General features: G+C 50.2%; 1 protein-coding gene across 3 annotated transcripts; it reads left to right on the top strand.

The window, feature by feature from the left end:
- On the top strand, nucleotides 1-22,839 carry TAFA3 (TAFA chemokine like family member 3). Of its 3 annotated transcripts, XR_015279049.1 has the most exons (8): nucleotides 1-118; nucleotides 5,308-5,392; nucleotides 5,661-5,779; nucleotides 11,566-11,715; nucleotides 12,695-12,819; nucleotides 16,099-16,476; nucleotides 20,567-20,703; nucleotides 21,541-22,839. XR_015279049.1 is itself a non-coding variant. In XM_086862093.1 (6 exons), exons 3-6 carry the CDS (start codon nucleotides 5,662-5,664, stop codon nucleotides 14,140-14,142), a joined length of 405 nt encoding a protein of 134 aa, XP_086718219.1. In that variant the 5' UTR covers nucleotides 30-118; nucleotides 5,308-5,392; nucleotide 5,661; the 3' UTR covers nucleotides 14,143-15,046. The 3 variants fall into 3 exon arrangements, 1 of the variants encoding a protein (XP_086718219.1); XR_015279050.1 differs by lacking the exons at nucleotides 1-118; nucleotides 5,308-5,392 and adding an exon at nucleotides 5,550-5,589; XM_086862093.1 differs by lacking the exons at nucleotides 16,099-16,476; nucleotides 20,567-20,703; nucleotides 21,541-22,839 and adding an exon at nucleotides 14,131-15,046 and having other exon boundaries at nucleotides 30-118.
- Nucleotides 22,840-23,231: the final 392 nt, after the last annotated feature.

Below are 23,231 nucleotides of genomic sequence, written 5' to 3'. Positions count from 1 at the left end.
CGGCGATGCCCGCGGCCCCCGGCGGCTGCGGCCCGCGGAGGCGGCGCTGACCCGGCGAGCAGAGCGGCCCCCGGCCATGGGCAGCGTCGGCCCCCGCCCGCAGCGAGGCCACCGGCAGGTACGTGCGGAAAGTTTGGCGGGGGGGAACGAGACGGCACCCCCGGGGCGACTCTCGCGGTGCCCGCTCCGAGGGGCCGCTGGGTTCCGACGAGGGCCGGGGAGCCGGGCTCAGGGGGCCGCCGGGGTCGGTGTGCCGGCGAGCGCCCGCGGCACCGGGATGCCGCTGCAGGGCTCCGCCGTGGGGTCCGGCGCTCCCGGCTCCGCCCGGCCGCCCTACGTCCCTTCGCGGTCCCCGCGTGTCCCGGTCCCCTGTCGGCCCGCCGGGGCTCTCCGGTGCCGGTGCGGGGCCCCGGAGGGCGCAGTGAGTTTCTTGGAGCCAGCTCTGCCCTGCGCTCCGTTACCGGTGACTCCGACAGCGGGGGCTGTGCGGGGATTCGGACCCGGTGGGCCCTGTCCGGCCACCGGCTCTGGGGGTGGGCTCGTCACCGATGCTGTTTTGCCAGCGCTGCGAAGCTACTCGCCTTTCTGGGAGGTAAAGCACTGCTGGAGAGATCCCAGATTCTGCAGCCAAGGATCCTCCTTTACTCTGGAAGGGGCCATGGATCCCAACTGCTGCTGCCTTCAGCACAAGCTGTGAGCTCAAGCAAAACCTTGACCAGGACACGATCGGATGTGGGCTTTAATTTTCCTCTGCTTCCTCTCTCTCTGCTGTAGCTCTTCCAGCCAGGATGGGTTTGCCTGTGGGCCAACACCAGGCTGGAGTAGAGCAGTGGCACTGAGATCCAGCTGCCTCGGGGGGCAGCTTGAGGGGCACAGGATGAGCACAGATCAGATGGCCCCATCACCACGAGTAGAGGCTCAGTGGTCCAGAGGAGAGTGTGAGTCCAGTCCCATTCTGGAGTCATGAGTTCATCCATGCCATAGGTCCCAAGGCAGGGAAGCAGGAGTCTCGTGCTCATCAGCCACCCCTTTTGCTGCAGGGAGAGGCCTGGGGGTCTGTTCAGTGTGTGGGTGCCCTTTGTCTGGAAGAGCTCGCTTGTGCTGGGACACGCACACCTCAGCAAAGAGCCTGCACAGGTGAGATGTATCCCTTGGGGAAACAATCCTGGCACTGGATGAGGCTGAGGTTTGGGCTGTTAGCAGAGCTGACCTTCAAAATGCCAATGGCAGTGGGGCAGTGGGATCCGCCAAGTGAACAAACAGGAATGGGCCCATGCTTGGGTGGAATTAAAAACTCTCCCGCTCATCTTGGCTGGGAAGGAAGTGCTGCAGATGCTGAAGGAATGAGCAAGAAGCTGGAAATAATAAATCCTTGTAGAGAAGAGGATAAAGGAGCACGCCTGGGGGAAGAAGTCTTTTGTGTTTCTCTGTGCTGCTAGGCCCTCTTTGCCTGGTCAGAGGGCACATGTTTTATGCTGCCCTCGTGAGCACATCTTTGGGGCTGGGCCATTGTGACTATCCTCGATTAAGAGCTAAAATGAAGCGTGCAGAAGGAATTGGCTCAACCTGGAGCTCTGGGTCTGGGCCAGGCTCTGCTGTGGTGGGGTTTCCCTTTGGGGAGGAACACTGCAGCCTTGGAGGCAGCCTGAGAGGTGTGGGAGATTATGCATGAGGATCCCACCAGTGCAGCTTCAAGGGGCCATTCAACTCTGCTACTGTGGGAGCTCCAACTTCCCAGCTTTGCCTCTAATGGAGCATCCTCAGCGCTGCAGAGGGAGCAGGAACCGAGCCAGGCTGCTGGCCTGCCACTGATGATTGCGATGCAGCTCAGCGAGGAGGCTGCTGCTCTTGTGGGTCTGTATTCAGGGCATGGCAGCATCTCACTCGCCAGTCTCCCCAAGAACCCTCAGGCTTGTGCCCAGGATGGGCAAAAACAGAGGATTCTGGAGGTCCTGGGCCCAAATCTCACAGTCCATACATGGCTGAGCATTTCCTCGCCTGACCAGTATGCAGGATCCAATGCTCTTTTTTCAGGAGATGAGAGGGAGAAAGGAGATGCCTCCTGCTTATCCTGCCCTTCTGTTTTGTCCTCTTTCTGGCTGCTGAGGACTGAACCATACTAGAGACATCAGGGAGCTGTTCCTGGAGTGTGTCTGTGCTGGAGAACTTTAGTGAAGCTCCCATGTGGATGATGGCCCATGCCCACATGTGCCTACAGGGAGGAGAGCACCTGGACTCACACAGAGGAACCATCATCCCCTGATCTATTGTTTGCAACTGAGATTGATAATCTGAGAGACTGGGGAATTTGGCAGCTCCTTCATGTCCCAGCTCAGACCCAAAAGGCAAAAGCAGCTAAAAAATGGTAGTGATAAAGTCCACAAAATTCCAAACAGCACATAACTGAATGGAGAATACTGGGATTCTCAGTCAAAATTAAGTGTTTTGACATGCCAGAACATCACTCTTCATTTCACTGACATTCCAGGCTGAAAAGTCTCTAGTCAGACCAAACATTTGTAGTTGTAATCTCACGACACTGAAGGTTGATAACTGTCAAAACAGCAATTTCTGAGGACCTGTGTTTTCTGATGGGACTTTGGGCACGAGTGGAAGCTCTGAGTGCCTCTGCCAGCTCCTTGTCCTCGTGCTGCCCTGAACCACATGTGCTCTCCTGGCCACCACCATGGCTCCTGCCCAGCTCAGTGTGCCCTTCGGAGTGTGGCATGAACAGTGTGGATTGCATTATTGATAACACTGTAATTTATTTATGCTTCCTTGGCTGTAGCAAACAGCTCAGCCTTTTTGAGCTAAATATACTTTGCACTGGGAGTGTGTTGTTGTTCTCTGTGGGATGGATTGGCCAGTAGAGTGCTTGGTGTTTGGTCTAGCTGAGAGGTTTAGGGATGTCTCCTGGAAACTTCACATGGGTTCACCCTGGAGGGTTCCATGGGCAGGAGCTGGGGATGGGCTCCTCCAGAGGGACTCTGGTGTGTGCTGTGGGGCTCAGGCCTGGTGCCTGCGAGCTGGGCTGTGCTCCCTGCATGAAGTGGAGCTGGAGCAGCACCCAGGAAACCAGCATCTCCTGATGGGGACCTGGCTTCTCTGCTGGAAGGCACGTGGGAGGTTTGTTGGCACTGGGGACTCACTGTCGCAAAAATTGCATTGGCACTGTGTCTCCTGTCCTCACATCTGGGCTGCAAGGTTGCTGCATGCTTGTCCAGCTGGGACACAGCTCCTGCATGGGCACATCCCCAGGCCTGGTTGCATGCAGTGCTGGGGCACACACTGCCTCTGGATTTGGGTGCAGGACCGAGCAGCTCGGAGAGAGCTGTTTGCTTTGTCATTGAGCAAACAGTGCATGCTTCAAGCTGACATCAGTATTTGTACAGTGGGCTGGCACATCTCCAAAGGGACTCCAACAGTACCAGCTGTTGAATGATTCCCCTCTGAGAAGCCTCATGCAGAGCATATTCTGCCAGAGCACCAGAGATCCTAAACATGGGCTTACAGGAGAGTCCCACAGTCCCACCACATCACCTTGAGGAGCAATGGTTTTCCTGCACATTGAGCCGTACTGGATTCTTTCTGACAATGGAGGGGCTGGAGCAGGAGCAGCCCCTCATCACCCAGCGGGCAGCAATGGAGTCAGGACAGCAGGTAGGATCCTGCCAGCCACTCTTCAGTCTGCTCCTGGCCAAGCTGACCATTGTACAGCATTAACTAGAAGCATTTCCTTACCTCTAAATTCCTTTTTAGCATAAAACATGTGGTTTCATCAAGATACTTTTGAGTTTTTTTCCTGGGCAAATGTCAATGCTTTTGATGACATTTTCTGATTTTTGTTTTCCAGATGGGAGAATCAAAGTGCAAAATACCACTTTAAATCACCACTTCGGAATGAAACATTTTTCATTTTGAAATGTCAGTTTAAAACAGGACAATTCATTTTTAAATGCTTCAAAACAAGAAATGTCCTTTTTACCACTTCAAATCACTTTGTTTTGATTAAGAATGTCAGCATGTTGTGTCCTGGCTCTTCATTAGAGGAGTCTGTTTCACTGTCTCATGGTCCAGAGCAGACAAAAATTTCAAACATGGTTGAAAATTGAAGATTTCTTCTCTGAGAAATGTGGGTTTGTCCAGTGCACTGCTGGAACTCTGCACTGCCTGTGGAGGGGACTGTGGATGCAAGGTTGGCACAGGGCAGTGGTACCCCTGGCACCTGCTGCTGGTCCTGGCAGCACTCCCCATCCTCGGTGTCATCACCACTTGCCTTTGGTATCTTGTTAGTAAGTTATGATCAATCCAGCACTAAAATTTTATGTGGGACATGGTTGTTTGCTGGACCTGGTTAGAGCCCAGCAGGTGGTAATGGAGGCTGGGAGGTCACCATGTCACTTGGCAAATGCCAAGCAGTCACGTCACTGTTGGTGCCACTGCCCGCGGAGCGCTGGAGATGTTCCTGTCTGAAGGGCTGTGGCTGTAAATAGTGAAGAAAACATACCTTTTGGAATTTTTTCCCTAGTGGCTCTAGATGATGTAAAACTTGGCTTCTTCCCAGCGTGTGCTGCATGGAGTGGGAGTGGTGCCAGTGTGGTGCCAAGAGAGGTTGTTGGTGTGTCCAGAGGTCGCCGATGCAGTTCTGAGTGTGTGGTTGCATGAACTTGGCATCTGTGCTGGCAGGAGGAACAGCCCCAGGAGAACAATAACACGCTGGGAGAGTGGCCTGAAGGTCCTGGTGCTGCCATGGGCTCTGTGTATCCGACTGGCAATCAGTTGCCCTGTTCCTCAGCTTCCTGGGGGCCCAGCACATCCAGTGGGAGCAGCCCATCCTTCTGTTTGTCAGCAAGTGGTTTGAAAATTCCAAGCCTTGGCATCACTGCAAGGGACCTCAGTGACACAAGGACAAGAACAGCACATAAAACAGCACAGAAAAGGCAGAACCCGAAATGACTCGCTGCTGATCTGCTATGGCTCTTCCCAAACACACTGGGTGTGCATTGAGTGTGTGTCATCTGCTTTAATAACCTTCTATAAAGGACCTGATTTTATGCTCTTAGGAGTAAAAATTAGGAGCAGCTCTCAGGTCCTGCTGTTCAAAGGGGTGCAGGGTTATGGGCTGAGCTCCTGGAGAAGTTTCAGTGGTGCAATGGGCACGTGCTCATGCATACGTGTCTCAGAGTGTGTGTCCTGAGTGTGAAGTGGGGCTGGTGAAATTCCCAGGTGTCCCCAGCCACTCCCAGGGACACAGTGACTCACACTGAATGACAGGTATCACTGCCCATGTCCTTCTTTCTCCTTCAGATGTGCTGATGTCTGCTCCTTGCAAAGACCTGACCCACCTGAGGCTGGCAGATGCACAGATGTGAGCGTGAATCCCCAGTAAAAGGTAACCATCACTCACCTGTACAACTGCTGGTGGGATCTCTTTCTGTCCTGCTGCAATGGCCCATGCTGCTGATGAAGTCTGAGGTCATCTGAGGGTGGTGGGTGAATCCTTTCATCTCCCAGGGCCATGTCCCCACAGCCAGGATACCCCAGTCCTCACAACGTTCAGGAGTTGTACCATTGCGTGCAGGAACATTGGTGAGTGGATCTGCACCTCCCAGCCCTCCTCAGTCCCTCTTCCTCCACATATCTCTTCTTCTTTTCGGTAGAATGAGTGAGAGAGACATACAGAACCTGACCAAATGGGTTTTCGTGCTCACTCTCTGCCTTACCACGCTGTGGGGACGACTGACGCTGGCCTCCATGCATCACCACAGAAGCCATTCAGGTAGGGGAGCAAGATCCTCACTGCTTGTGTCACATGCTTGTGCAATCATCTGTGTCCCCATGTTAATGGCAGTACTTTGAGATCATCATGGAATGCCTGAAGTGGGTTCATGGGGATGAGATGCTTGGTGAAGTTCTGTCTCGCATTTCTTGGTGAGGGGAGGAGGAGTTTCAGGCTGTGGTGCACATCAGGAGCAGACAGGTGTCTCTCTGGGGACCAAATGCTGACAGGCTGAAGCAGATCAGTGTCCATCGCTGTTCCTGGGGTCTGGGCAAGCCAGGATGAGTGTGCCAGACGTGTGGTGGTACTGGTGTTACTGACGTTACTGGCAGAGCTGTGCATCTGGCAGCACAGACGAACACCTGGATCCCAGGGCACCTGCTCTCTGCTTCATGTGCCTCTGCTTGGTAAGGGCATTTATGGGTTAATTTGAAACCGTTCATGCTCTTGATTGACCCCACACCTAACCCTGTCCTACTTCTGTCATTTTTGCCTGACAGTTAAAGCAGTTCTAATCCTGTAATCCCTACCCACATCACTTAAAACCAAAACACATCTTCTGGAGTGACTCTCTCCCCCAATCAGTCCACGGCCACCTGCCTTTCCCTTGTCCTAACCCTGGCTACCCCATCCTTGGAAGTGTCCAAGCCCAGGCTGGACAGGACTTTGGGCAACCTGCTCTAGTGGAAGGTGGCCCTGGTAGTGTCAGGGAGTGGAACAAGATGAGCTTTAAGCTTCTTTCCAACCTAAACAATTCTGTGATTCTAATTGGGAGAAAACTGTTCTTTTTTTTTTCTTTTATTTCTTTTTTTTCTGGGATGACTTTTTGACACTGAATCAGTTCTACAAAGGATATGGGCACTACTGGCAGTTTATGTGCTCAGTCAACCTGCCCAACCCCGGTGCCAGAGAGCCCTGCTCCTCCATGGGATCAGTTTGCAGGGAGCTGTTTCTCTGGGGAAGAGTCACAGCAGGGATTAACAAAGCAGATGAGGTTTGAAGTGCAGATGCCCAGGTGTACTGATGGGTGTGAATTACCTATAAATCTCACTCATCCATGAGCAGCCAGGCTCTTGTATTCATGTGCCAGCAGACACAGAGTCAGGGATGTTTTGCTCTCAAAGACTTACCCAGACCAGACAAAATTGTATGATTTTTATTCAGGAAAATTTGATCCTCAGAAAAGAGGGCAGACCAGGAGCAAACACGTGGAAGTTTGACCCTGTTCCGTGTCTGTATGAACACATTTCTCTCTGCCCATCCTGCTTTCTTGACATTGTAAGAATTTCCTGTGACTGCCTCATCTCTTGGGCTGCATTTCCATGGTCTCAAAGCAGGAATTCTTTGACTACTTACTGAGTTCATGGGCTTTATTCTCCTGTTGTCTGCCCTCTTGTTGCTGCATTTGGGACAGGTTTCGGTGAAGGTTATGTTTGAAACATAATGCTGCATAGTAATGTTGCTTTCATAATTCTCAGTGGCAGTGACATTTGTGTCCAAGGAAGCTGCAGTTCTGTTCCTGTGTGGAGTTGAGGAGGGATAACTGTGTCACTGATGCCTGAGACTCTTAGAGTCAGAGATGCTGAGGGACAGATATATCCAGAGCTTTCATTCCATTAAAGAACTGTGTTTATTCACAGGCAAAACCACCTAAAAATTATCAATAGCAGAGGAAGATCTTTAATTGTGATCTCGAACTTACAAATTTCTTGAAGAGAGAGTCCACGTGCAAGCCCTCTGTTTGCTGTCCAGGGACACATCTGACTGTTGCAACCAGGTCTGATAATAGAATTATAGAGTACCTCGAGTTGGAAGAGATCCACAAGGATCATGAAGTCCAGCTCCTGGCTCTGCACACAGATCATACCATGGGCCTGAGCTCTCTTGTGCCCACCCAGCACATGGAGACGCTGCTCTCTCCAAGCAAAGCGCTGCTTCCTGCAGAATGTGGCTGGATTTAAAGAGCCACATGAATCAAGCACAGTCATTTGGAAACAGAGTAGGAGACTCCTCAGTGAAGAATGATTCACCAGCAGTTTAATCCCCTATGTAACATGGTGAGGTCTTCATGATGAAAAAGGCTGGAATGTCAGGATCTAACTCCCACAAAGGTGGCCTCAGCACCTTCTAGTGCTGATAATCAAAAGGCTGTCTTTGCCTTTATGTTCATCACTCAACCTGAAGCAGAAGTAAAAGGCATTTAAATCAGGTGGGATTTTTTCTTTTGGGAAATGAGGTTCTCTGGGCATTGCCTGGAACTCACATGCATCCAACTTCTCTTCATCTTGTAGCTCTCCACCAGCCAGCAGTATTTTACACTGCACATGTGGAGTGGTGCCCACACTATTTGAGACACTCAAAATGTGCCATTTCAGGTTATGCTATAAAAACCCCATGTTCTGTTGCTCATTTAAAGTTCAACAAGAGTAGGACAGCATTTTTATTTTATTTTTGCATGCCGGGTTCAAAAGCCTTTTGCTCTTTCAATTCTTTTATGGTTTCATGAGATAAGCTGTGTCTTTTTAAAAAAGGTTCCAGTGGGGAAATACCAGTTAAATGGGAGGGAGAAGCATGCCAGAGCTTTGGAATTTATCCCAGGCTCTCGGGAGGTTTCCTGCTGTCGGTGTTAAACACACCATCCATCTGATATGCATTTTGTTCCAAGCTTCCTGCTGCTCAGCAGAAGGAGAAGCAGCTGCAGGGAGCTCTGGAGCCCGCAGCTCACACTGCACGTGGGCTCAGCCTCTCTGCTCACACTTGCCAGGTGTGGGATGTGGGAGCCCCGTGAGGCAGGGACCTCCCAGCACCGCTCTGCTGCTGGTGTCCCATGGCATGGGGATGCTCCTCTCCTCTGCAGCGAGGAAGCAGCAGTGTCTCCTGTTGACATCCTGGGAATCACCATGTCTGAGGCAGAGGGATTCCTTGGCTCTCAGTTACAGCCCCCAAACTCCTGTGCTCACATGAACATTGGGGTCTGGCATGGTTGATGTTGCCTGCGGGCCAGAGGTGGGAAACAAGTGAATCTGGTGTGTAGGAGCTGAGGTGCTTTATGCCAGCTGGGATAGCCTTACCTGGCTCTTCATGGGCATGTCACCTCTGCTCAAATGCCATGGCCTGGGAAGGGGACGCACTGTATCCTGCTGCCAGGGCTGGGCTGGCATCAGGAGGGGGCAAATTTCCAGTGGCACTGTGTCCTAGGGCAGGGTGCCAGATGGTCACAAGACAATGCAATGGTGAATGATTTTAAACTGGAAGGAGACAGGTTTTGACCAGATGTTCAGTAGAAATTCCTCCTGTGACGGTGATGACCTGGCACAGGTTGCTCTTGAACACACTCCTGGAAGTGTTCAAGGCCAGGCTGGATGGGGCTTGGAGTAACCTAGTCCAGTGTCCCTGCCCATGTCAAGGCGCAGAATGAGATGATTTTTAAGGTTCTTTCCAACCCAAGCCAGTCACTGATTCTACAGTTCTAAGACATTTAGGCAAATGTAAGTATTTTGTGGTCTGAGAGTGGGATGGGTCCCTGGGGCTGTGTGCTGCTCCTTCAGCTCTGCCATCAGTAGGGCCCTTGCTGTGTGTGCTCCAAGGGGGCTGTGTGGCTGTGCCAGGGGCTGTGTGGCTGTGCCAGGGGCTGTGTGGCTGTGCCAGGGCAATGGGGACCTGCCCACACAGGCAGCTCTTCCTGGGCAGGGGCTCTGAGGCTGCAGGTCCAGCACCACAATGCCCCACACTCAGCTAGGAAGGCAGAGGGAGTAAAATCGCTCTTTATCTCTGGGCTGCACCTTTCTGGGCAAATTAAAAGGGCTTTGACACGTTAGCAAACTGCTATTGCATGGTTGTAATGAGCGATTTCTCAGTTCTGCCTGGCTCTCCCTCAGCTGAACCTTTTAAAATTAGCTGAAAATGAGCAGCTGGAGAGCAGGAATGCAAGGGAGCGCAGGGGTTGCCTGGGCAGCCCTCCCGGGAAAAGCTCTGCTAATGAAGCTTTTCTGAAAATGAGAACATGGAGGCTTGAGGGTGAAAAATTCCCTGCTGAGGTGCGCAGCCTGGAAGAGAGACTCCTTGTGGTCCTGGACCACGGTGTGATAGGAATGTGGGCTCATAGGCAGCCAAAGCCAAGGATCTCTACTTCTTCCTGAGATTATTTGAAAAATCCCATGGAGCTTAAAGAAGGGGCAAAACAGTCATGTTTGTGCTGCAAAGAGCTGCTTTCCTTCTCACTTTCACTGAACTCTACCATTTCTGTATACAAAAAGAACGGAATTCATTATTAAAACTGCATTACTATGGCTTTTCAAAGGGTAGATAAAATCTGTGGCCAGAGACACTATTACAAAATATTCCATATAATAATTGTGTAATTATTATGGACAGAAATGAAAGTAAGTGTCCATTAAAAGAAAATGACCATGAAATAGCAATAAATAAGGGTCAGCTGCCCTGGTCCCCCTGAATTTGGGCACTGGTGGTGGATGGGATCTGCAGAGGACACTCCAGCAGTGACCAGGAGCGAGGCAGAGCTGGGAGCTGTGACGGGGTGGGCAGGATGAGGCAAATGCAAGGTGGGTCAGAGCAACTGCTGAGCCTCATGTGCTGGGAGAGGACCGAGTGTGGGCTTATGCTCAGAGGTGCAGCAGCACACATCATTCCACACAGCCCTGCATGTCCTGCTTGCACCTCCTTCCAAACCTTTCCTCTGGGGACAGCTCCTGGAGGCTCCTGCCTGCACTCCAGGGTGTGGAAGGTGTCCTGAGCCAAGCATATGGAACAACCAGGAATGCCCTGATGCCTGCTTACCTGCCTACATTTTGGGACACCACACTGCAGGAATGCAGCTTCCCTGTCCTCTACCCAGCTTGGCTCCTTTTTGCCAGGGAATAGAAGCCTGTTCCCAGTGACCCAAGGTACCCAGGGCATGCCCATGTGTGGCTCTGCACTGCTCCTCCAGTGCTCATTAAGCAGGACCTGCAGGGATCTCTGGGGTCATGGAATGAAGTCTTTCAGCCCTTTTTGGCTGATACTGTGCTTGTGTGGGCCATTACCCAGCCAAAGCACTGATCTGAGATGCTGACCAGCTCTAAACTCTGATCCCAGAGGTGATCAGCCAACACAGTAGTTTTCTATTTCCTTAATATTTTAATGGCACTGGGAGGGGGAGCAACAGAGCAGCTTGGATTGCTGATGAACACTCTGACATTTTTCTGCCACTGCAGGGTGGAAGCAGCATCTTGATCCTTCCTTCTCCAGGCAGAGGGTGGGTGATGGAGAGGTGGAGGCATTGATTGTAGCTGGGGTCAGAGGTGATGGTGCTCTGCTTGAAGCCAAAAGCAGCACAATGCACCATCCCATCTTGTAGCAAAGTGGGTTTAATGCAAAGCTGCATTATCATCTGCAATTAGCTGGTGTGCTCATTAGTTTCAGTAAACCTCTTGGCTGGCCGTGGTGAGAGGGGATGAATTTTGGGGGGTAAGATGGGCATGAGGGCTCTTAGGAGCAAGAGCTCAGATGCAAGAGGTGTGGAGCAGGAGCTACCACTTTTCTGTACAGGTGGGCTGGGAAGATGCTGTGCCCAGACACCTGTATGTCACCAGCAGCTCTGGGGGTGATTCTAGAGGTTGGGACAGCACTGCACATGCCGGGCTCTCCTGGGGCCTTGGCCACCGCTCACCCCAGCAGTGTTGCCCAGGGCAGTGGCAGGAGGTGGTCTAGGGTCTCTTCTCAAGGCAGTGGGCAGCAGATGGCCTGAGGTCTCTGAGGTCTGATGGTGGCTGTTTCTCCTCCTGCAGTGCATGTAGAGCCCGGCACATGCGAAGTCATTGCAGCTCACCGGTGCTGCAACAAGAACAAGATCGAGGAGCGCTCGCAGACAGTGAAATGCTCCTGTTTCCCAGGGCAGGTGGCAGGGACAACGCGGGCAGCTCCCTCCTGTGTGGACGGTGAGTATCCATCCTTTTCAATCCCTGACCTCATCTTCACATCCAGTTAAACTGGTGTGGGGTTTCCATGTCCCTGGCATTAACAGAGGAGGATTAAGGCATTAACCTGCCCAGGGATCCTGCAGCAGAGTCGTGAGGAAGGCGGCACATTCTGGGGACACTCTCACCTCACTGGACACTCACAGTGGTGTGGCTGTGATACTTGACTCTGTGCAGCCCTGGGCCATGAGCTGTGGGGGAGTTACTGAAGTTTCAGCACCACTGTGCTGGGGTCAGGTGTGCAGCACTGATCCCTGCACACCTCCTCACCCTGCTGCCACAGCTGGAGGTGGGGATGTGATTCCAGCCATGCAGCACCTTTGCGTGTCCAGAGCACCAAACGCAAACTCTGTATGTTTTATTGGTGCCATCACGTGCCATGACCAAAGAGCCATTGGGAGCACCGCCAGCCCCCGCCAGCGTGGTATTGATTTGCTTGACAGCCAGTGCCCTGCGACTGCAGTTCTGTGCAACACCAAGTAATTCTAGAATGAATTGTTAGGGAAGGCTCTTGCTGTCCCCAGCAGCTTAGGTCATATTGTTCCCAAATAAAAGAGAGCCTATTCTGGTTGCCCAGACTAGAGGCATGAATCACAAGACCCTAATAGAGCAGAGTGGTAGAAGACAATCCCTTCGCTCTGTTAGTGAAGCCTGAAACAGGTTATTGAGCAGCACTGCTCTCCCTGCTCTTGCTGGGAGAGAGGACATTGGGCTTTTTTTTCCTGGGGTAGTGAGAGAAAACAAGGTGTTCTGGAGGCAGGTGGAGCAGTTGGGGCAGGTGAGGCCAGGCAGGTGACAAGCAGCTCCTTGTCCAGGGCTCCTCAGCATGAGCTGTGCTGGAGAGAGGGGCTGTATCTCCTGATGTCACTCAAAGGTGAGCAGAACTGGTCCTCCATACCCTGTGCTGCAGCCTGGCTGCTGATCCCCTCCTCTCCCCTAGCCTCCATCGTGCTGCAGAAGTGGTGGTGCCAGATGGAGCCGTGTCTCGATGGGGAAGAGTGCAAAGTGCTGCCTGACCTCTCGGGGTGGAGCTGCAGCAGTGGCAACAAAGTGAAGACGACCAAGGTGCGTCCCCAGCAGGTGATGGGGGGGAACCCAGCTGTGCCTTCCCCAGCCAGGGGCAAGCAAAAACCAGGAGACCTTCCCAATTCTGTGGGGAAGGAGAGAGCTCCAGCTCCTTCAGGGCACACACTGTTTAATAAGGACTCACTGAGGCAGAGCAGAGGGGCTGGGCTGTGGACTTGTCACTAGTGCTGGAGGGGCTGGCAGGTGTACCACAAACCTGAGTGAATCCCACAGATTTTCCAGTTGATAATTCTTGCTGGGAGCCTTGCTGTTGGATGGCTCGGCCCTTGAGCAGACATCCTAGGTGTGTGTCTGGAACATCCCAGGGCTCCCAGGGTGTCCAGGTTACTCCCCAGTGCCACCCTCTGCTCCGGGGCAGCAGGTTGCCTTTCCCAACCCAGTGGCACAGCCCTGAATCTGTCCCCGTTCCCTGTCTGAGGCAATCATTTGTGACAGAGCACTACACGATTATTATTTTCATGGCTTGCTGAATGCCCCAAGGAACAAGGTGTAATTAAAATTTTATCAAACTCATTAGTAATTACATATATGCCATGGTTAATCAGTTGCATAATTTTGTAATCATTGTTCATACTGTTGACTGTAATTATTCCTTATGCTTTCATTTTCCTTGCCCCACATCCCCCACCACAAAATTATTGTATTAAGCAATGTCAGGGTTCTTTTCATTGCTGCTATTATTTTTGTGCACAGAAAGCACTTTCATGCTGAAGTGCTTTTATGGACATCCAAAAAGGTTCCTCCAGCCCTGAGCATCTATCACTGACCAGTAACTGCAGCACTACATTGAGCTGGCTGTCTTTTTCCCCCTTTAGTGTTTTTTGGTTTGTTTCCCCCAGCTACTAACTTAGCCCAAAACCTCTGCTCTGCCTTTGCTGTCTTGAATTCTCACTGGGACCATTCCCATCTGGAATGGGAGCAGGACTCAGGAGCTTCTGCTCTCCTGCCTCATGCAGCAGACCTCTCCTTTTGGGTGCCGTGCCCTTCCTTAGGGAGGTGACAGTTTTGAAACACAGACCTGTGTTTTCATAAGGACTTCTGGTAACTTTGGGTGATTTGAGTGCCTTTGGAATGGTTCCAAAGGGCTGGATCTGCATCTCAGTCCCCTGGGCAGCCAGACCTCAGTGGGACATGCACCCAGAGCACAGAAATCACAGACGATTCATAAGGTGACTCCATAAAATGAAAGTAAAGAGCTGATCTTACTTGCACCTCTTGAGGCTGTTTGCTGATAATTCATGGATGGGGAATCAGCTGGATGCATTGGTTAACTTCTGCTCTCCTCTGCAGGTCACTCGATAGCCTCCATGCCGTGTGGCGCTGGCTGACCAGCCTTGGCGTGGGTCCTGGTGCTGCCATGAGCAGCAGGACGTGGCCCAGTGCCTGCAGAGGTGGGATGCTCCAGGGCCACCATCCTACACCCGTCAGCGGGACCGTGACAGCTACTGGATCAGAGCATGTGCTGAGCCCCAGCTTCCCTGGAGGCTGCAGGCAGGGACCCCATTGCAGCTGCCAGAATCCCATCACTTCACGGTTTCCTCCTTTTCTCTGGACACATCCTCCTAAATAAAATACTCCCACTATGTAAGAGCTGTTGACAATCCAGAGACAGGCAGCAGGCCCCCAAAATGGGCTTTAATCTGAATAGCTGAAATCATTGCTGTGAGTCGCCTTTCACTATCTCCTGAGATGCTGAATCCAAGTTGCAGTCAGGAATCAAGAAGCCTATGGTTATGTGAAGCCCTTCCCCATGTGGCTCCTGGCCCTGGGGTTCCTAGGAGCAGCCTCTGAGCTCCAGCCTGATACTGAATCACTGGGGGCTGCTGTGCCCTCGGAGCACTGGCCTTTCCTTGCCCCACTGCCTTCCTGCTATGATCACATGCAGCAGATGGGGCAGCATAGTCAGAGGGTGTCTGACAGCCTGTTGGCCCCCAGGGATGGTGAGATGTCTCCATGGAGCATGCTGCTGGTTTCTCCTTCCTTGGTAATTGCATTAATCAGGTTGAAAATTTAATGTTTTCCACCATGCAAGTCCCAGGCACTGAGTTTCTGCTTGTGTTTGCAATTAAATTCCAGAGTTGTGCAAGGGGATCTCTCTGTCTGTGGCTGTGGGATGTCTAGGGCATGCAGATGCCCAGATAGCATCTCAGACTGAGCCAGATTTTGTTGCAGTAATCCAAAATAAAGAAAAATTTACCACCTCCTGGACCTGAGCTCATGACCTTCTCCAGGACACAGCATTTCCTGTGGTATAGAGACTGAAGGTGGGGGAGAATGTGAGCTCTGTGCCCCCAGTGTCACACACGCTTGGGGCCCTGGGGCTGTGGGGCCAGCACCTCCAGCCCTGCTCTGGGTCCCTGCAGGGATGTGCTGGTGCAGGAGGGGCTGGAGATGGGGAGGGGGCCATGACAATGAGGGGGTCACTGGGTTTGCTGCCACCTGCCTCCTGCCCTGACTCCCAGCACAAGACTCATTATTGAGTAATGACTCATTTTTGTAATGGGGTATGTAGTACCCTCTCCAGATGTAATGTAAATACCACACTGTGAAATAATAAATTCATTTTAATCTCTTTTCACTCAGCAGCAAAGGGAGGCTCTAGGAATGCTTCTCATGCTGCTGAATCCAAGGTGAAGGGGCTGGGGACTCTGCCCTGGCCATTCCAATCCCGAACAGCTTGTGCAATGGTGGCTCTGGAGGAGAGCTGAAAGCCTTTTGTGGCCAGCAAAAGCTGATTAGCTCATAGTGGTCCTAAAGAAAAGTGCATTAATTTCTACAGGGTGCTCTCCTGAGAGCTTCTCTTGTCCTGTCCCTCCACCTCTGTGTGGCAGCTCCCACTGCTGCAGTGCCATGTCCCCACAGATGCTACCCCATCCAAGGCCAGACTGTGATTGTAAGGTCCCCACCTGGAGCCCTGTCCCCCCTGAGAACCCATGCTATGAATGCAGAGCAGGAATCTGTTATTTCCAGTAGCAAACATCAGGTGGATGGGAGCATCCCTGCTTGACTGAGCATTTTCATAGTTCGCTCATAATGTGAGGGATCCACTCTGCAGAAGTACTGGACTTGACACCTACATTGATATAAAAATATTTTATTGCCTTCATAATAGGCACCCTTGCAGCTTATTTTTCACTTACTGCAGTCCACAGTTTAGTGAGGAAATAGCCCCTTGGTGTCTCTGCTGAGTGCTGACCTCGCTGCTATCACACCATCAGAGTACACAAATACTGCAAATTGCTGCTCCTCTCCTGGCAGGTAAATGTGTTTCCAAGGAAAACGTTGTGGCCTGCAGGACTGCTGGTGTTATCTCTGGTTCCTGAACAGCCAGGAAGGATGCTCCTGCCACAGCTCCTGGAGCAATAAACCAAGGAGGACGGTGATGGTGATGGGAACATCTCTGGGCTGAGGCAAGGACTTTGATCCCCTGTCTCTTTGCTGCCTCAGTGGGACAATGCTGCCTGCACTGCTGGTCCCCAGCAACCTTGGACATCCTGATCCCTTCTCTCTGCATGTGACCACACTGCTGGTCCCTGAAGGACAAATCAGCCCCTGCAGCTGCATCAGCAACTTGGAGACCCCAGACTATCACGCCAGGCTCCCAGATCCATCCTGCCCAAGTCCCCATCTTGGTGGGTAAGTCCTGTGCAAAGTTCTGTCTTGGCACATCTGTGCAGTAACTGACTGGGAGCGTGCACAGACAAGATCTGAAGTTGTCTGAGGGGTGATTAGTCAGAGGAAACTGTCACAGTTAATGTATTTTCAATATCCTCGGTATTGTAATTACACCCCATTCAATTAGTCTTCAGGAAAAAATAAAGTCTTTTGTATTAAGATTTGGTGGAGAATTATTAGAGAGTGAATTAAAAGACAAGGATTCCATTTTACCTACAAATACTAAAAGCATAATGCATAAAATACCCCCAAATTACAAGCTGACTAAATTTAGAGCTGTGCTAGGAGGTGAAATGAAAGGTAAAATGAAACCCTTTGAGCAGTACAAGGTGCAGTATTATCAGAGAAATAAGATGGAAACATAATTAACCACCCAGCATTATGCTGAAAGACGGCAAATTGAAATGGGAGACAAAATTAGGTGAAATTGCAGAGCAGGCTCATTTATTTCTGCTTTATAAATCAGTGCTACCTATCAGCAGTGATGCCAAGCCATTCCAGAACAGGAGCTTTCCAAGGGATGCTGTTCACAGGGACCTCACCTTGTCCAAGATGGGGCTGCTGTGCTCTCCTGTGCCACTGTAGGAACAGGTGATGCCTCCAAGGGTCACATCTTTGGTGCCCTTTCCTTCACTGGCCGTGGTGCATCCAGGACACGTCTGGTGCACCCTCCCCCAAAAACTGGTTCCCTTTCCCTGATGCATTGCTGCTCTAACTAGTGCCACCCTTGTGACTTTTGCAGGTATTACATCTCACAGGGAACCTACCCTCAGTGGCCTCTTGCACTGATCAGTTGAAGTCCAGTTTAGGGCTGGAGGAACATTTTCTTTAACTGTGCTAAATTTCCTCCTCTCAGGCTTAATTGGCTCCCATTCCCTATAACCTCTGCCCCCTCCACCCTCCTGTTGTTGCTGTGCTTGCTCCTCTCTGCCCGTTTGCTTTATTGCTGCTTTTCAATGAATTCAAACAAGAAAAGAATTGTCTTTTCCAGAATTTTACTGAAAGATTTTTGTTAGGATCACCTCAGCTATGCAAAACCATCCCTGTGATCTCCCTGTGCTGTTCTCAGGAATGGAGAAACCCAGAATTTGCTTATTGAGAAGCAGAATCTGTCTCATCTAGCTTACAAGATTCACAGAGATGGCAGGTGCATGTGGCTGTTCTGGCACTCTTGTGTTTGGACATGAGCATGTGGGTCAGACTTTTTCTACTTTGCCAATACCTTTCACAAAGAAACTCTACTCTTAATTTTTTTCTTTTTCCCCATCCCTCTCTGGCTTGTTTGTAAGTAGATCCTGTTTTGGGGATGTGTAGCAAATGGCTTCAGCATCCAGACATGCTGCCCCATCCCTCCAGCACTCAGGACAAAAGCCAACAGCAGCCACAGCCCCACCCCAGGATGTGGGGACATGTGGCCCTAGGGCCATGGGGCCATGGGCGCCTTCCCCATTGCCTTGCATGCCATGGGACTCTATTAGAATCACCAAGATAAAAATGCAGCAGCACAGTCTTTTCTCTAGTTAATACACTGTGATGTGGCTGTTTGAAGCATTAGATGGCTCTCCCAAAAATGCATCCTCATGTTTTATTCAAATGTGCATTTGTGGAGATGTTCTTAAGGGAATGAATCAAATATTCATTCAGATGCTACTGCGCAATAAAGGCAGTCAGGGCAGAAACTGCGCTGCTGGCTCAGGGCAGAGCTGGCCCTGCTGCAGGCAGCTTGACTCCTGCCAGGCCCCAGGAGGATCCCTGGGAATCATGGAATCATAGAATATCCTGAGCTAGAAAGGATCCACGAGGATCACTGAGTCCAGTTCCTGGCCTGCACAGGACATCCCCGAGAACCCCACCATTTGCCTGGTGTGGATGAGGGATGCTGGTCCTTGCTGCCACCTGCCTGGGAGGGCCCAGCGCTCTCCAGGGGCTCTGGCACAGCCCTTAATGCAGAACTCATGGATCCATCTGGCCCTGGAGCAGACACTGCTGAACAGGATGGTGAGACACTGGCACAGGTTGCCCAGAGAAGCTGTGATTCTCCCATCCCTGCAATTGATCTAAGCCACGTTGGACAAGCCTTGAAGCAATCTGGTCTGGTAGAAGGTGTCCCTGCCCGTGGCACAAGGTGATCTTTAAGGTTCCTTCCAATTCAAACCATTCTGGATTCTACAATTCTGCTGCTGTGTATTTTCTTCTGTCCAGGGTCAGTCCATCTGTGCCACACCGAGGCAGGTGAGCTGCAGAGGTGGCACTGAAGCAGAGGGCAATGCCCATGTCCCATCTTGCTGCAGTCAAAACCCCAAGTCTGACTCCCATCCCAAACTGGCAGAAAAAGTTAGGTGACCCAAGGGCCATATGTCTCTCCTGCCCATCTCCACATCTGGATCCCTGCAGGCTTGGCAAAGCCAGATCATAGAGTAATACAATCATGCTCTCCCCTCCCCAGGAGAAAGGCTTTTGGACATGAGGGGCTGCACGGACATGGGTTCATCCTGGGCAGACTCTGCTTACTACCTGGATCAGGGATTAAATAGAGGCTTATTTTTATAAAGGGATTTCTAGCCTCGTTTTCCTGCTGGGGCAGCTGCAGTGGCCACAGCAGAAAAAGTGCCATTGGCTGGGGCAGAGTAGAAAGGGAGGATGCAATTTAATTTGTGCATTTCCCAGCTTGTTAATCTCCCGATTTACTGCTGGTATTTGATTTCCGTAGCACTGCTTCGTAATAAAGGGATTAGCCTGGGCCATAGGTCTGCTCTGATGCTCATCTACCAGGGATTACTGAGAAATTTTGCAGTTAGTTAATGGGTCAAATAGGTAGAAATATGTGTACAGTTTTGTTGACATTTGCAGGAACATGTTTGCACTTGTTCTCCTGACCCATTCAGCATCCCCTGCTTCCTGTGTCCTGGGGGTCCTGATCCACTGTTTCCTGTTTCCCAGGGTTCCCAATACCTTGGTCTCTGTCTCAGAGGGGTCCCAACCCCCTGCTCCCCATCACAGGATAGTTGCAGTCCCCTCTTCTCTGTACCATGGACATCTCAGCCCACTGTTCCCAGTCTCACAGGGGTCCCAACCCCCTGCTGTTGGGCCCAGAGCCCCAGATTCGGGAGCCTCAGCATCTCTCCCTTGTCAGGGTGATGGATGCTGTGGTGGCAGCCAGCAGTGCCTCCAGCTGCCAGTGCTGGGCATGGTCAGGAAGCACCTCGAGCAGTGTGTAAAATCCCTGTGAACTGTGCTTTGAATTTTTCTTGTGCATGTCAGTGGCACCAGAGGTTAATGTATTAGCAGGCAGACCTGGATATGAGCAAGTCAGACATCCCTAATAAATGCCTGCTAATTGAAAATGCAGACAAATTAGCACATGCTCCATTTCCTTCTAATGATGTGCTTTATTCTGGTCTCAGCTTCCCCACGTGTGTCAGGAGCCAGCTGTGCCTGGAGTCCTGTGGAGTAGGACTGGCCACCTCCCTTCTGCCACCTTCTCCCCACTGCTCCTCTGAGCCACCAGGAGTGAGATCCTACAACCAGAGAGATGCATAATTGATTTATTGTTAACATGATAAAGTGCACGGAGCCAGGATTAAGTAATGATCCTATTAAACACTCCTGGATGTATTCATTTTAGTGAGCTCCAAGTCAATCAATTATTTAAATATAATAATACATAAATACAGTGGGAATCCTGTGATTATTACAGGGATTGAGACCATGTCCATTAACAACAATAATAAATATTGTGGATAGTCAGTTCTGTAATGACTTTATGAGTTGTGAAAACTATGCAAGAACTGCAAGGCTGAGAGGTCATGAATGTGGATCAGCAAGATTGCTACATACACCAGCACCAAGGGAAAATTAGTGTTTAAAATTCCCTGCAAAGACAAAATATAAAATACTAAAGCTTTTGGAATCAGTCACAATAATGAAATTTTGATTAGAAAGCCAGGATCATGCATAAGTTACTGAATCCACCCTACAGGCCAAACAGTGTGTTGAATCCATGAATCTGGTTGAGAATATTTAGGCTTTGAAGAGAATTTTGGCTTTGCAGTGACACAGAGGTGCCAAATCCATCCAGGATGCAGGTGTACCCTGGGCTTGAGTGCTGGACTCTGGATGCACAAAATCAATTGACCTGACCTGGAGGAGGACAAAGAGGAAGATGTCCCATCGCTGGTGCTTAGGCAGGTGGGTCTATGTCTGCCAGGACACATCCCATGATTGATGCCACAGTTACCACTTCCAAATCAATATTCTTAGAAATGTCCGTCACTCCTACCTCATCCAGTGATTCTGCTTCATTTCTCTCCTCAATAATCAATAATTTGCTTTTTAAACAAACTGGCTTTTTCTCCCTTGAGAACCATTCCCCCAGGTTCCCCTCAGTGCTCCACGTATGTTAAGGTGTTTAACAAGTGCCATGCTCTGTGCTTTTCCTACAGAGTCCGTGTGGGGGGGGCTTTCCTGTAGCTTGTGCTCACATCACCACAAAGTTGCTGATGAGGTGTTGGTGTGGCCACTCACTCCAGTGTGAGCTGTTTCTGCACCTTCATCTCTCCTGTTAGCACCTATTCCATGTGAGACCTCTGGAAAAGCAGATGCCTGGAGCAAAAAATCCAGGACTCTTAAAGGCAGAAAAGCTATTAATTAATATTTTAACTGCTTTGCTGGAATAAATTCAGCTTTAATGAAATAAAATTAAATCAATGTTCTGGTGCAAAATGAACACAAAGATGGAGTTTATGTCATATTGTAGTGTCCCAATGGTGAGTTTTTAAAGAGAAGCTGCATTTCAGGCTCTGGCTGTCAGATAGTTTTCCCTGTATCACTTCCAAATGCAGTACAGCTACCCTGGAGCCATGAGCTGGAGATCTGCCACCAGATGTTGGGAATTAAAGAGAGCAAGCAAATCTGTGCCTTGAAAAAGAAGCCACTGTTATTTGGGATGAGGCCATGGGACTTGACATCAGGTTCTCTTTTCTATTAATCAGTATTTGTGTTGGGTTTAATTAGCTTTGATTGCAGTTTACAGATGTAAATGTGTCTCCCATGGCATCTCCCTCACCTCCTGGGAATATGAAATGAATGTTTAGTGTAACAGCATTGGAGCGATGCACAAGAAAGAAAACAAACAGAAGAGCTTCATGTACATCCTCAGAGTTTCTGGTGATCTCCACCTCAGTCTGTGGTAATAAACAGAAAAAAAAGATACTCAAAAGGAGAAGGGCAAAGAGAAAAGAACTCCATCTTGATGCTCCTGGAAAGCAGTGTCTGATGCTCTGAGAAAAGGCCCAAGGACTTCCCTGTGCCAGTGTGAAGTCTGGAGGAGTTAAGCATCACGTTGTGCTCCACAGGAGGCATCACAACGGTGCAGAAGGAATGTGTCCCATGAAGAGCCCAGCAGTGACCCTGAGGACACCTTGCATCAAACTGTGAGGTCTCTCATGTCTGTCAGATGAAGAACAAATTACTCACCAGGAGGTTAATGTGCTTGATTTCCCAGGAATATGATCTTTCTTATTAGTGTTTGCCATTTTATAGTTTAATTAAGGTCACCCAGTGGGCCTGTAAACGACATCTTAATTAATAGCCTGCAATATCTGCCAGTGCCAGTCAGGCTTACTGTGGAGTCGGTACCTCAGGGGGAGAGAGCAGAGATGTGAGGCACACCTGGAGTTCTTCCTCTGCAAGGAGGAGATGCTGGTGCTGATTGTAGTGTGCTCCTGTGTGTGACAGGAACATCATGGCTCTGCCCGAAGGTGCTGCATGTCCCCAAGGAAAGGGCTGTTTGATATTGGGCATCCTAGATTTACACTTTGACATTTACTCCCAAACAATGAGAACAGAGCAGAAACCACCGCACCAGCCCATAAATCAGGATGTGTGTGACCTGACAACCTGCTTGTGACTCAGCAATGTACTCCAGCTCTTGTGATTTACTACTCAGCTTCATGACTTATTTTGAGTCAGTCAAGTTCAGAGACAACCTATAACTCAGACCCATCACATATTCATCAATGACACAGGACTTGGATAACTTGAGGATAACTTCAGAATTAATTGTGTTACTTATGAAGTTGCTGACATGAGTAATCAATTGCCACATGGCAAATAAATCAGCGAGACACCTGAGAAATTAATCATCTTCTTTTTCAGTTAGAAACTTCACATGCCTTATAAATCAGACATTGGAATAGTTTGTTTTACATCAAACTCACGCTTGAAAAATGGCCTTTTGGGGAGAATACATATTTACATATTTACATATTTATTTATTTATGGAATATCTGTCCTGAACTGGTTAAAAGAATTAAAGAAAATGCAGGGGCAGTGGGTTGAACATTTTATTTTACAAACATTATTTGTGTGCAAGAAATGAACTAAGAAATTGCCACAGTCATGGCTCAGTGGTTCAAGTCAGTGCAGGGCACAGTGCTGTGTCTAGAGCAGGAGTGTGTTCCATCCCCTCCATCCCCACAATCTCCACCATCCCCATCCTGGGGGTGAGCTCCTGCTTTACCCCTGGGCTCTCAAGCAGAGCTGGCAAGATGTGCATGGAGTTCAGATCAGATCAAGTCATGCAAGGCTTGGAGCAGCCTGGTCTAGTGGGAAGTGTCCCTAACTAAAAACCAACCCAAACTGTTCTGGGATTCTGTGATACTTCCCAGGCTGCACACAAAACATTCTTTCTCTGGATCTCAGCAGTGCTGCTGTCA

Source organism: Cyanistes caeruleus, chromosome 24 (assembly GCF_971803275.1).
Source record: "Cyanistes caeruleus chromosome 24, bCyaCae1.hap1.1, whole genome shotgun sequence".
Taxonomy (NCBI): Eukaryota; Metazoa; Chordata; class Aves; order Passeriformes; family Paridae; genus Cyanistes; species Cyanistes caeruleus.
This window is presented reverse-complemented; position numbering and strand designations above follow the sequence as displayed.

Excerpts from the sequence above, each read along its gene's own strand:
- TAFA3 (XM_086862093.1), top strand. The coding sequence starts at position 5,662 with ATGAGTGAGAGAGACATACAGAACCTGACCAAATGGGTTTTCGTGCTC. Across the intron at positions 5,780-11,565 it reads TCACCACAGAAGCCATTCAG|TGCATGTAGAGCCCGGCACA; the intron begins GTAGGGGAGCAA and ends CTCCTCCTGCAG. Across the intron at positions 11,716-12,694 it reads AGCTCCCTCCTGTGTGGACG|CCTCCATCGTGCTGCAGAAG; the intron begins GTGAGTATCCAT and ends CCTCTCCCCTAG.